Source organism: Pipistrellus kuhlii, unplaced genomic scaffold (genome assembly GCF_014108245.1).
Source record: "Pipistrellus kuhlii isolate mPipKuh1 unplaced genomic scaffold, mPipKuh1.p scaffold_m20_p_2, whole genome shotgun sequence".
NCBI lineage: Eukaryota > Metazoa > Chordata > Mammalia > Chiroptera > Vespertilionidae > Pipistrellus > Pipistrellus kuhlii.
In genome coordinates, this window is record NW_023425515.1 from 5,190,086 (window position 1) to 5,204,615 (window position 14,530).

General features: G+C 43.8%; 1 protein-coding gene across 3 annotated transcripts in view; it reads right to left on the reverse strand.

Moving 5' to 3' along the window:
- UBE2G2 (ubiquitin conjugating enzyme E2 G2) overlaps window positions 1-12,840 on the reverse strand; it is a 28,334-nt gene extending 15,494 nt beyond the window's left edge. Inside the window, exons 1-3 of one of the 3 annotated variants that reach the window (XM_036445383.2) lie at window positions 12,684-12,838; window positions 418-453; window positions 281-326 (exon numbers count right to left, since the gene is read on the reverse strand). In XM_036445383.2, the coding sequence (XP_036301276.1) occupies window positions 281-326; window positions 418-453; window positions 12,684-12,726 (125 nt within the window). In that variant the 5' untranslated portion in view covers window positions 12,727-12,838. Of the gene's footprint in view, window positions 1-280; window positions 327-417; window positions 454-12,683 lie in introns of all 3 variants that reach the window. The other 2 variants (XM_036445384.2, XM_036445385.2) reach the window with 2 other exon arrangements.
- Between the last annotated feature and the right edge of the window lie 1,690 nt (window positions 12,841-14,530).

The window sequence follows — 14,530 nt, forward strand, 5'->3', positions numbered from 1 at the left end:
ATCTATATATCTATATATCTATATCCATATCTAATTGAATTTTTTACAGAAAGGAAGGGAGGAGGGATAGAGAGCCAGAAACATAGATGATAGAGAAACGTCAATCAGCTGCTTCCTGCACACCCCCCACTGGGGATGTGCCCGCAACCAAGGTACATGCCCTTGACCGGAATCGAACATGGGACCCTTCAGTCCACAGGCCCATACTCTATCCACTGAAACAAACCGGTTTCTGCTCCAATAAAGTCTTAAAGACTAACAACACATAGGATTAACTTACATGATTAATGCCTCCCATTCAAAAAAATTCTCTTCATTCATGGGACCTGCAGAAAAAGAAAATAGCCACATTGTCACTTTGAAGGCAGCTTTGGCTATTAAAAGTAAATCAGAAAAAGGTTAACTTTAGTGCCTCACCTGCCACGATTCCTTCTGGAGGATTCAGTGTTAATTCTATAAAATTAAAAAGTAAAACCATTATGAAACAGAATGAATATTATTGTTGGCATTTTAACAAAACTGTAAAAACTATATAAACTATAAATTGTTTATAGTTTATTACAATTTATAATATTAGCAGATCAAAATTCTTTGTACAAAGTGAATGACTGCTCAGTTACACTTCTGATAAAGACTATAGTGAATAATTCTTTATTCCAGCAAAAAAGCAGAATTTTAGAGTTAGAAACCCTTTCATTCTATAGATGAAGAAACAAACAAAAGGAGTTAACTGTCTTTCCAAAATACTCCTGCTGGAAACACAGGATATTATTTTCCAATTGAAAAGTATCTCCTGTCACTCTAAGACAAACTAAAGATGTGAGGAGAACTGAGGCTTCAAAAGCTTGCCTCAGAATCAAGTACACCCAGCACTGCACAGACGAGCTGCCAGCCTCTCTCACTGCAGTCTATGAGCCACACAGACGTCCTATTCCAGAGTATCAGCCTTCAGCACTGACAGCAGAAACACCAAGAAATAAGTCAACAGCAGCACTGCTCAGCAATTTAAGATTTTTTTTTTAAAATAATTTTTTTAAATATATTTTTATTGATTTTGTACAGAGAGGAAGGGAGAGCGATAGAGAGTTAGAAACATCGATGACAGAGAGTCATCGATCAGCTGCCTCTTGCACACCCCCTACTGGGGATATGCCCGCAACCAAGTTACATGCCCTTGACCGGAATCGAACCCAGGACCCTTCAGTCCCCAAGCCGACGCTCTATCCATTGAGCCAAACAGGTCTCGGCTTAAGATTATTATGTAGTTGTTGAAAACGTGAGGCCCAGCTCTGCGACTTAGAAGCTGCCACTAAAAAATATCATTTTAACTCCTGGCCTCCTAGTGAACAAATCCAGAAATATGAGAAGATGAAAAATCATGGGCAATATGGTGGCAAACAGGAGTAAGGAAGCAGGCCAAAATGCATGCCCCATTTGGGCTGAGGAAATCACTAAAAGAGTAAGAAACATGTAAACAGAAGAGCTATAAGACAAAACATTATTTGTTTTTTAATATATTTTTATTGATTACAGAGAGGAAGGAGAGTGAGAGATAGAAATATCAATGATGAGAGAAAATCACTGGTCAGCAGCCTCCTACACACCCCACACCAGGCTAGAGCCCACAACTTGGGAATGTGCCCTGACTAGGAATTGAACTGTGACCTTCTGGTTCATTGGTTGACGCTCAACCACTGAGCCACACCTGCCTGGCCAAACATTGGTTTTTAAAGAGACATAAAATTAACAAATCCCTGCTAAATAAACAGGCTTAAGGACTGGAAAAGAAAAAATAATGTGTCATTAGTCACAGATGCTATGCCAATATACATAGAAAGTCCAAAGGAACCTAAAAAAAATTATTAGAAAAAGTAAGTTTGCCAATACTGCTGAATATATATATATATATATATATATATATATATATATATATACACACACACACACACATACACACACACACACACACATATGAGCTATATTTCTATATATTAGCAAGTTAGAAAAGAGAAGTATTAAAAATGATCCAATAATAATGGAAAACATATAAAAATAAATTGTTGTTAATCCTCACCTGAGGAGATTTTTTTCATTGATTTTTAGACAGAGTAGAAGGGGGAAGAGGGGGAGGTAGGGAGAGGGAGAGGGAGGGAGAAAGAGAGAGAGGGAGAGAGGGAGAGAGAGAGGAAAATCAATGTGAGAGAGACAATTAGTTGCCTTCTGCACATGCCCCCAACCAGGGCCAGGGTTCAAGCCTGCTACCAAGATACATGCCCTTGACCAGAATCGAACCCAGGATCCTTCAGTCCTCAACTAACAGACATTCCAACCACTAAGCCAAACTGGCTGGGGCTAAAAATAGTTTTTTTTAAAAGATGTGCAAGATCTGTAATAGATGAAAAGAACTTATTAAAGAAGAGTATCATACTCGTGGATTAAAAAAAACCCTCATTATTATATAGTTACCTTTTGCAAAATGAATCTTTTAGTTCAATATAACCTCAGCCAAAATACCAACATGTTTTCTTGTTTGAATTTGACAAGACTATTCTAAAGATACACGAAAATGCAAACGACCAAAAATAGCCAAGAGTCTAAGACATTCTTTAAAAACAATAAATTGAGAACTCTCAAGACTTATCCTAAAACTACAGTATGTGCATTGTGATGCTGGCACAGAGTTCCATAAGTCAATGGAATAGGACAGAGCACAACCAGAAATGGGCTCATGGAAATACAGACCCTCAATTCACTCTGAAGGCGGTACTACAGAACAGAGGGAAAAGACAGACTTTCCCACAAATGATGCTAACCTTTAGACAAAAAACTCTTCACCCTGACCAGTGTAGTTCAATTGGTTGGGTGTTGTCTCAAAAGGTTGCCAGTTCCATTCCCAGTCAGGGCACATGCCTGGGTTGTGGGATCCGACCCCTGTATGGCAGGTGGGGAGAGGCAATAGCTGATAGATGTTTCGCTCTCACACCAATATTTTTCTTTCTCTCTCTCTGCCTTCCTCTCTAAAAATCAACTAAAAAACTTGAAATTTTTATTAAAAATAAAAAATAAAACTTTCCGCCCAATTCGCACTATGTACAAAAAACAAAATATATAAGAAAAAAAGAACGAAAACCGGTTTGGCTCAGTGGATAGAGTGTCAGCCTGTGGACTGAAGGGTGCCAGGTTCGATTCCGGTCAAGGGCATGTACCTTGGTTGTGGGCACATCCCGGGGGGGGAAGGGGGGGGTGCAAGAGGCAGCTGATCAATGATTCTCTCTCATCAATGTTTCTAACTCTCTATCCCTCTCTCTTCCTTTCTGTTAAAAAAAATCAATTTATATATATATATATATATATATATATATATATATATATATATATTTTTTTTTTTTTTTTTTTTTTTTTTTTTTTTTTTTAAAGAGAGAAGGGACATGTGAGATAATAAACATATGCTGGTTTCTGTTCCCAGCTCCTGGGCACAGTGCTCCTGAAACCTTTGGAAATTCCTAACTGATAAAATGAGGAGTATCTTTGGTTCTATTTGGGCGCTGCTCCTGTTCTGCCCAACTTCTTGTTCCTGACTCAAGGCTCCTAAATCCCTTGAACTCCCTGGGTGACAGGAGTCTCTGTTCTAATGAGGTGACTGTGGGTGGGCTCCTGGGTGGCTCTTGGATGAGGGCTGGTTAGCAGAAAGACAGAATTGTGACTAGATATAAAAAAATGAATTACTCTCAGAACACTAAGTGAAAGAATCCTATTTATATGAAATTCTAGAAGAAGAAGAAAGACCATAGTAATAGAAAGCAAATCAAGTGCGGCCAGAGGCCAGGGTTACAGGTAAGAGGGAGGGGACAGCAAAAGGAACAAGGGAACTCTTTGGGGTCGTGGAAATGTTCTGTATCAGGATAGTACTGATGGCTACACAGCAGTGTATACAAAGCTTCAAGAATGGTATATTTGAAGTTGGTGCGTCTTACTGTATGTAAATTTTATCTCAGTAAGTTGACACCCTCAAAATTAATTTCAGTTGTTTTATGAAATATAAAACAATAAATCTCCTACAGTAGTGTTTCCCAAAGTGTGGTATGCGTACCCCCAGGGGTATGGGAAGAGTTTGGTGGGGGTACGCGTTGCACCGGAGTTTGGTGGGGATATGCACTGCACCGTGCTTAGCTGCGCCTAATTCTACGTTCTCATGAATACGAGGGGTACTCAGCATTACGAAAATTATAGAAGGGTACTCATATGTCAAAAGTTTGGGAAACACTGTCCTAGAGGATAATACAGGGGAATATCTTCATGCTCTAGTAAAACTAATAATACTGTTAATAACCAGGGAGTACTAACCATAAAAGAAAAGACTGAAAAAATTAAGAACATTAAAAGTAAGAATCTCAATGTCAAAAGATATCTCTTTAAAAAAAAAAAAATATTCAAAAGATTACTTAAGAGAGTAAAAAGGTAAGCCACAGCCCAGCTGGTGTGGCTTAGTGGTTGAACGTGGATCTATGAACCAGGTGGTCATGGTTTGATTCCAGGTCGGGGCACATGCCCTGCATACCCAGTAGGGGATTCTCATCAGTGATGTTTTCCTCTCTCTCTCTCTCCCTCTCCCTTCATTTAGAAAACTGACAATAAGAAGTGTTTGTACTGATAAGGAACAACGAAAACACACTGCCGGAGGGAGTATGTTTGTATTTTGGAAATGAGGTTGCTGTTACCTACTAAGACCCAGCAACTTCTCATAGGAGTACAAACACAGATATATGTGCCTCAAGAGACATGTCTAAGAATCATTTTTCCCACTTGCTGATGTCATCACTCAGACGAGCTACAGATTCTAAGTAGCAACCAACATGTTTCTATGTAGAGTAACTTATACCAAATTATAACAAATCCCCTATGAATCCACCTCTGGAAAAATACGGGGTAATACTAGGTGAAATGTCACAGGATTAATTATGGAGTTTGATATGTAACATTTTGGCATGCTCCTTAAAGAGACAGAGGATACCAGCTGAAGCAAGTGAGCAATTGATGACCCTAAATCCTCAGATTAAAAAAGAAAAGAATGCATGCTTTGATGGAAAAGTAAAGCTAAACAAGGAGGAGACTCTCCTGTGAGGAAGAGCTGTGAAGGGTTGGGGGGCCCACCCCATGGGGTTCTAGAGGGCTGGCACCCTTCTCACTTCCCCTGGCTGATAATGCTGTCTCTGAGAACTCCCTAAGCTGAATGTCCTTCCTTGTACTTTTCTTTGTCCCATTATAGTTCAAGCAGTAAATACTTTTAAAAGCTGTTACTGCAACATTCTGACAGGGAAGATGATGCCCTGGCCAGAATGGCAACTGTGAAAGTGGTAAGGGATGGCCCAAAGGCAGAGGTGGCGGGTCTTGCTGATAAAGCTGATGTGCTATGTGAGGACAAACAAGAGGAGTCCAGACCTCTGAGTGGTGGCGGCGCCATTACTAGAATGGGAGGCTTCTCACTTAAACATGGGAAGGCAGAGACATCGATAAACAGACAAGCAGAGGTGACTAGCAAGCAGTCGAGATTGAGTCTGAAGCTCCAGGAAGGATGGATGTTGGAGACAAAAAGTAGGGAGTTACTGTATGGGGAGTGCACAGAGCCCCCAGGGACTGGTGGGATTCTCCAGAGCAGTATTTCCCAAGGAATATTTGGAAATACAAGGGTCATTTTTAGATTGCACAGTGACTGGGGAATGCTACTGCCATCTGGTAGGAAGTGACCAGGAGCACTTAACATTCTGCCATAAATGAGTCCTACACAAGGAAAAATTATTTCACTCAAAATGCCAAACCGTGACCCAGGAAACAAGTCTGTTACTGAGGATGAAGAGGAAGGGACAGCAGAAGATTTAGGGGAGTCCAATGAAGTAACACAAATTAAGTGTTAATTCCAAACACCAAGTGCTTTAGTAAATACTTCAAGGAGGGAAAAACCAAGTGCAAATGAGGTTAATTACCAGGGAGACTGAGACCGTTGGATTTGGCAAGACAGACCCTAACTATCACAGTCCCTCTCTGGATCTCTTCAACCCGAGGACCCAACTCACCAGGCTTTATACACCTAGTCATCTGAAATCTCATCTAGTTTTTGTGTCAAATCACATTTTTGTAAAAACAAAAATAACCACAAAGAAATAAATAACAGTTTAAGATAGGTGGGTTATTAATTGCTAAGGGGAGCAAGGGGGGTGGGATTGGAGGGATGATAATGTCAATGTTAATGGAGAAGAGTGCCTAAGAGCAAAACAGAGAAATAATTACACCAATAATTTTCATGGAATCTCAAGGAGGAGCTTACACCAAAAAGAGCTGGCTTTCTTCTTCATTTGTGGAGTTCCCCCTTGGAACTTCCCTCTGTGCCACCCTCCCTTTAGGGAGAGAGCCAAGGGTTGTCTAAACTGTAGCTGGAGAACCAGCCCACCTGCTGCAGCCTTCCCACCAGCATTCTTATTCAACAGCGCCATCTACTGGTCAGTACGAAACTACAGCAACCCAGTTCACTAAGAGGGAATGCTATGGACTACACACACATAGACACATACATACACACACACACACACACACACACACACACACACACACATATACACACACTACAGTTTTGTATTTACAGATAAAAACAACTTTCAAAAGAGAAACAAAATCTTAACAATGCCAGAGAAATTTGCAAAGACCATGCCACTGATTATTCAATAATGTTAGTAAAAGTATTTTTTTAGTGGCTTAAAAAATAGCTGCCACACAAAATGAAATATAAATTTAACCTTTAACCCAGCAATCCCATGTCTCAGAATTGATCACACAGAAACACTGGTAAAAATAAGATAAGATATATGCATAAAACTATTCATTTCAGGACCATTTATAATACCAAAAAAACTGGAAATAATTCCAACACTATCCATAGGGGACCAGTCAACTCATGTTACATCTGCCTAGAGAATACCTGCAGTTGTGGAAAGGAATGACAAACATCTCTATGCACTAATACAGAATAAACTCTAGGACATCTATATAATAAAGAGACAGAGTCGTAACAATCGTTATGACCAAAGGCTTGACTAGACCAGAGGTCAGTGCTGGGTTGCCATGGGGACCTAGCACTGACTGGGGCCGCTGCCTGTGCCCCACCCACCACTGACTACCTAGGTGGCTGTGGATCAGGCCCCAAGAGATGCCTGCAGAGAGGCAGGATCTGATCCGTAACTTCTGTGGCAGCCATTGATCATAGCTTGCCTCCATTTCTCTCCAGGCCTCCACTGGGGCTGCTGATCAACACCACCTTTCTGATCAGACCCATTGATAGGCCCAGAGATGCTGACTGGCATAGAAACTGGCCAATCAGAACCAAATCTGAGTGAATGTAAGGAGCCAATGGCTGCCTAGGAGGTGGAACTTAGGACGCTGACTGGCATAGAAACTAACCAATCAGAGCCAAACCTGGTCAACTGTGAGGAGCCAATGCCTGCTTAGGAGGCAGAGCTTTTGATGCTGATTGGCATAAAAACTTACCAATCAGAACAAATTGGCCGGCAGAGGAGGGCAGTTGGGAAGAGATCAGGCCAGCAGGGGAGAGTAGTTGGAGGCTCAATCAGGCCGGCAGCAGAAGGCAGTTAGGGACAGTCAGGCAGAAAGAGAGGTAGGGGTGATCAGGAAGGCAGGCAGAAGAGTTAGGGGCAATTAGGCAGGCAGGCAGGTGAGTGGATAGGAGCCAGCGGTCCCAGATTGTAAAATGAGTCCCCAATTTGAGTGGGTGCAGGCTGAGCTGAGGCAACCCCCCTCTGTGCACAAATTTTATGCACCAGGCCTCTAGTCTATAATAATGAAAGTGTAATAAACTAATTAGACCAGATGTCCTTCCAGACTAAGCCAGGGCTGCGAGGGAAGCCCGGGTCCTGGATGCCAGAGGGAAGCCTGTGCTGGCAGCCGGAAGGCCTACACTTGCATGAATTTTGTGCTTTGGGTCTCCAGTATAAAATGAAAAACCAAGAGGAGGAAAATGTAACTTGCATTTCTAATGAAGTGATTCAGGTTAAATGAAGTCGCTAGGATGGGCTCTAATGTAATCTGACTGGTGTCCTATAGGAGAGTAGGCCACAGACACAAAGGGATACTACATGAGGACACAGGGATATGACAGTTGTATGCTCAGGAGAGGTTACATTATATGAAGAATTCTTACAACTTCATAAAAAAGATAACTAAAAAATGAGCAAAAAACTCAAGACACACCTTCAAAAAGATATTATGGATAGCATATAAACACATTAAATAATATTCAATGTCACTGATCATTAGGAAAATGCAAATTAAAATCAAAGTGAGAGGATGGTGACGTATAAAGATATGAACCTGCCAAAACCGGTTTGGCTCAGTGGATAGAGGGGTGTCCCTCAGCCCAGCCTGTACCTTCTCGCAATCTGGGATTGCTGGCTCACAACCGTTCACCTGCCTGCCAGCCTGATCACACCCTAACCATTCCCCTGCCAGCCTGATCAATACCTAATTACTCCCCTGCTGGCCCAATTGCCCTCAACTGCCCACCCCTGCCAACCATCTTTGACCCCATGGGGAGGCCATTGTGTGAGGTTCAATTTGCATATTGCCTCTTTATTATATAGGATAAACAAAAAACAACCTAGACAACTACACATCGGGCAAACGGGAAAAATGGCCCTAATCCGGAGCACCTGTATCTCCTGGAAGAGAGCCTGATGCCCCAATTTTTGCAACTGCCCTTGAACACTGGTTCTGGAGGCCAAGGGAGCCATGTTCCTGGTCACATGGGATTATAATCACCACCCAGAAAAGAGCTCATACCCCAGTCTGGCACCCCAATATTTGTGAATGCTGCCAAATGACACCTCTATTTGTGAATGATGCCAGATCACCTACCTCTGGTGGCTAGTGGGACTTACACGGGTGGGCCCTGACTGTAACCAACAGAAAAAGATTTTTCATTTTATTTATTTTTTAAAATATATTTTTCTTGATTTCAGATGGGAAGAGAGAAAGCGAAAGATAAACCCATCAATGATAAGAGAGAATCACTGACCGGCTGTCTCCTGAACACCCCAACTGGAGATTGAATCATGACACCGTGGTTCATAGATCAACACTCAACCACTGAGCCACACCAGCTGGGCCAGAGAAAGATTTTTTAAACAGCTACCAACCGCAGAGCACAGCAAGAGGCAACAGGCCCAGGAGCTTCGTCTTTTCTGTGAAGGAGGCCTATTAACAAATCATCATGACCCAAGCCTGAGAGGCAGGCTTCTAATTAAACTGTAATCCTCTCCAGAGACCTCGGAAGGCAAGTGCTAGCATCATGCTCACCCTCTGCAGAGCTCCAGAGTGCCAGAGTCTCCTGGGAGGGAGCTTTATACATGTGTGGTGCCCTGGTTTTTTGTGGCTGCAAAGGGCTGCCCTTTGATCACCTTGTTGTGTTAGGAATGGGTAGGGGGTGTCTTGCATTCTTATTAGTCCCACAAACCGTGGCAATCAAAGAGATGATTACTAGCAGGCTACCGCTCCCAGGGCACCCCCAGATAGCGGACTGAGATACACCTCCAGACTTTCCACGAAGGAGGCTTCTTACACAATCGTCCAGAAGCTTCAGCCTGAGTGGCAGGCTCCAGTTTGGCCCAGACTTAGTGGCCTACGCAGCTGCTCTCAAGGAACATAGGTTGTGGACACCATCTTGGCAGTCTCCCTCTGCCTTGCTCCAGCTCACCCTATCACCCAGAAAAGAGTGTATACACTCCTCTGGCATCCCAATACTTGTCTGGAGCCACGATCTCTAATACTGCCAGCCAGAGACTGGCTCTGGTGTACAGCAAGGCTTATACTTGCAAGCCCACAGGAAAATATATATATATATATATATATATATATATATATATATATATATATATATATATATATATATTTATTTTTTTTTTTTTTTTTTTTTAAAGCTGCTGCCTGAGGGTCTTGCTTACAACCAGCCTGAATCCAGGAGGTGAGACCTTTCCCTCAGGACACTGACAGGTCTTGGCACACATTCAGGTACGGCTTGGACAAGCACAACAATGTGAAAGACAACTAAGAGCTGAAACACGGTTGAATGACAAGGTTCCTCTCCTACAAGAGGCCACTTGCCTTCAAGAAGGGAGAGGTGGTTGTTGCTACTACTGTACGGAAACCAACACAGAGTCAAGCAAATGAAGAAACAGAGAAATATACTGCAAATGAAAGAACAAGATAACACTTCAGGGAAAAAAAACAAAAAAAACAAAAAAAAAACTTGATGAAATAGAGATAATGTACCTGATAATGAATTCAAAGTAATGGTCAAAAAGATACTTGCCGATCTGGGGGGGGGGGGGGGGGGGAATGAACAAAGTAAGAACTTCAACAATGAGATGGGAAACATAGGAAATACCAAACAGAAGTCACAGAGCTTAAAAAAATCTAATTGACTGAAAAATATAAAAATATATTAGAGGAGTATAACAGCAGACCAGATGAAGCAGAAACTTGTCAACTTGAAGACAAGGGAGTGGAACTCACCCAATTAGAGCAGCAAAAACAAAAAAGAACTTTAAAAAAAAAGTGAAGACAGTTTAAAGGAATTATGGGACATCAAATGGATTAACATTCCCATCATAGCTCTCCCTGGAGAGGGAAAGGGGGAGAAATCTTATGTGAAGAAATAATGGCTGAAAACTTTCCTAACCCTGAGAAGAAACAGACACCCAGATTCAGGAAGCTCAGAGAGTTCCAAATAAGAGAAACCCACACAAAGACACATTATAATTAAAGTGTCAAAAGTTAAATCAAGAAGAGTTTTAAAAGCAGCAAGAGAACACTTCTTGTGTACAGAGATGAGAGAATCATTGATCGACTGTCTCCTACCAATAAGGAGTCAGATAAAGACTACTAACAGATATTTCAGCAAAAAATTTGCAGGCCAAAAGTGAGAGGCATGATATATTCAAAAAGCTAAAAGAAAAAAACTGTCAACCAAAAATACTCTACCCAGCAAAATGGCCATTCAGAAATGAAGGAGACAAGCAAAAGCTAAAAGTGTTCATCACCACCAATTAGACGTTACAAGAAATATTAAAGGGACTTCAAGCTAAAATGAAAGGATGTTAAAATAAAATAAAATAAAATAAAATAAAATAAAATAAAATAAAATAAAATGAAGGGGTGTTAGTAATAAAAACACATATGAAAGAATAACTCTTACTGGGAAAGTAAAAGGTATTGGACTAATCACCTCAGACTCGTCACAATACGTTTTTTCTCTTAAAACTTTTTTTTAATATATTTTATTGGTTTTTTATAGAGAGGAAGGGAGAGAGATAGCTAGAAACATCGATGAGAGAGAAACATCGACCAGCTGCCTCCTGCACAACCCCTACCAGGGATGTGCTCGCAACCAATGTACATGCCCTTGACCAGAATCGAACCTGGGACCCTTCAGTCCACAGGCCGACGCTCTATCCACTGAGCCAAACCGGTTTCAGCTTAAAACTTTTTTTTTTTTTTTTTTTTACTTTTCAATAGTCTAGCTGGTGTGGCTCAGTGGTTTAGCACCATCCATGAACCAGGAAGTCACTTTAGGATTCCCGTTCAGGACACAAGCCCAGGTTGCCGGCAAGCTGATCAACAATTCTCTCTCATGATTGATGTTTCTCTCTCCCCCTTCCTTTCTCTCTCTATAATCAGTAAGATAATAAAATCTCCCGCCCTAGCCTGTTTGGCTCAGTGGATAAAGCGTCCGGCGTAGGCCTACGGACTGAAGGGTTCCCGGTTCCCGCAGCGTTTTTCAACCGCTGTTCCGCGGCGAGATGTTGCCTGGTGTGCCGTAGGTGCAGACAAGACAAGAATTTTATAATTTTTCACTATTTTGTTTACTTAATATTTCATAATAAAGTAATTATAAAATACTTTCTTTGTGTTTATTTGATTCCTATTCAAGAGAATTACTTTATATATAATCAATATAGGCACAGAGTTAAATTTTTTAACATTTTCTAATGGTGGTGTGCCTCGTGATTTTTTTCATGAAACAAGTGTGCCTTTGCCCAAAAAAGGTTGAAAAACACTGCCTTATAGGACAAGGGCACATACCCGGGTTGAGGGCTCAATCCCCAACAGGGGCGTACAGGAGGCAGCCGATCAATGATTCTCTCTCTCTCCCCCTCTCCCTTCCTCTCTGAAATCAATTTTAAAAAATTTTAAAGAGAGGGGGAAAAAAAACTTCTTATTACACAGGTTAGGCTTCCCTCCCCTCCTCTCACTATATGTGGGCAAGGCTGGGATTAGTTACCCAAATTACTAAAATGGGCAAAGGAAAAAACAAATAAACGAGAACTGAATGTAAGTGTAGGCATCTGTCCTTTAACGCGTCCTCCTTAGGAGGAGGCGGCAGACAGGGCGAGTCCCCTGAGACCAGTCACCGCCCCCCCCCCCCCCCCCGCGCCCCTTCTCCCTCCTGCTGACCGTGCACAAACCGGCAGGCCCGTGGGGTGAGGCGTCCGCTGCCCGCACTCCGCCCAGGCCTCAAAGAGCAGCGCCGGACCGGGCCGGAGCGCAGGGCAGGGGCCGGTGGGGAGGGATGGAGGGGCGCCGCCCCGACGTGAGGCTCGGCAGGGCGGCCCCGGACTCACGTTTGTACTCGGCCATCAGCCTCTTCAGCGCCGTCCCCGCCATCGTCGGGGAAACAGCTGTGCCGTCGGACGTCGCCGCTAACCGCTCGTATCCTCCCGCCCCGAGAACCGGGTTACTTCCGGGTCGCTGCCGGAGGCACAGAAGCCCTTCCGGGCCGCGGGGCGCGCGCGCAGGGGCGGAAGTGAGGCGGGCTCGCGGAAAGGGGCGGAGCGAGGCCGGGAGCGGAGCGGGACGGTCGTGGGGAGGGGAGTGGAGCGAAGTGTGGAGGATGACGAGCGTCTCTGTCCCTTAATGCCCGGTGGCTCGGCCGCTTCTACCAGCCCCCGTCCTGTAGGGCCTGGTCTTCCCGAAGATTCCAGGGTTGGGTGCTTGGCAACCGCCTGTTCCGTCACGGTGGCCCCAGGAGGGTCCAGGGGGGGACGGGGACGAAGGACAGCGCGACGACAGAACGGGAGAGGCAAGCTGGGCAGAGGTCATTTAGATAGGGTATTTTTTTTAATATATTTTTATTGATTTCAGAGAGGAAGGGAGAGATAGAAACATCAATGAAAATCAATTGATCGGCTGCCTCCCGCATTTCCCCCCTACCCCCCCCCCCCCCCCCCCCCCCCCCCCCCCCCGGACTCCAACCCGGACCCACCATCCGCAGGCCGAGCTCTGTTCACTGAGCGAAACCAGCCCGGGCAGGGGATATCTTAACGACACCGGGAGGAGGGGGCCACCGCCGCTAGGAGCCAGTTCCTGACGCGGTCCAACTGCAGCCAAAGGAGACGGCTGAGACAGTGACGCCCCAAATTCCGGTGGGAGGTAGGTTTGGAGAGGGGTTTGGCGATGGTGGTGAGTTTATTCTGCCAGCGCGGCCAGAACTCGGGGTGCCCAGACTCGGCCCCAGGGAGGGAGGACCCAAGCCTCGGCCTGCCCGCTGACCAGCATGACCTGGGTTCTTAGTAGCAGGTGTGAAATGTGAGGGCTTCCTAGGACCCTAGGCAATCACACGGAGGGGGCCAAGTTCAGAATGAAAGTAGCGTCTTTTGTATCTTTGACAGCTGAAGTTCTGAGGTATAAAAGGTCTCTCACAGTTGAACCAGGTTGAAAGGAGCTTTCACCTCGCTATCTTGCTTCCCCAGCTGTGAGCTTGTGCCAGAACAGTGAACAGCAGGTGACACTTACTGGGGTTTTCCTGGGAGGGAGGGTTCCTGGGCTGAGGGACTTTCAGTGCTAAAATGGGACCTGGCATCACTAACAGGATAAACTGCCTATCACCTCCTACAGCATCAACTTAACTATTAAAATCCTAGGAGTTAGACTTATGTAAATATATTTTCTTAATTTTATGGGGATTTTAGAGGAAAAGAGAAGCATCGATTTGTTGTTCAACTTATTTATGCATTCATTGGCTGATTTTTTATGTGCCCTGACTGGGAATCGAACCCACAACGTTGGCATATCAGGAGGATGCTCTATAAACAATTGAATTACCCAACTAGGGCCTGTAAATATTTTTAAAATATTAATACCAAGAGGTATTATTCCAAATGCACAGGTGCATAAATTTTGAGAAAAGATAATCAGGTGAGGTTAGTACAAACTGAGAGGTGAAGGAGAGCTGGGATATAGCACGTCCACTCTCACCTGATCATTTACACCAGCCAAAGTAGATGGGTTCAAGCCCAGCACAGGGACTCAGTAATTTGCTAGGTGCCCCGGAGAGTGGAGGTGGGGGGCATTGCATCTGCAGAGGAGCCCCTGCCCTTCCTTAAGTTAGGAGAGTGAGGCTGAGTGTTTGGGACATCAGAGCAGTGCTGCTTGAATTCCCACCCACTGCACTGACCGAAGAAGAAAGAAC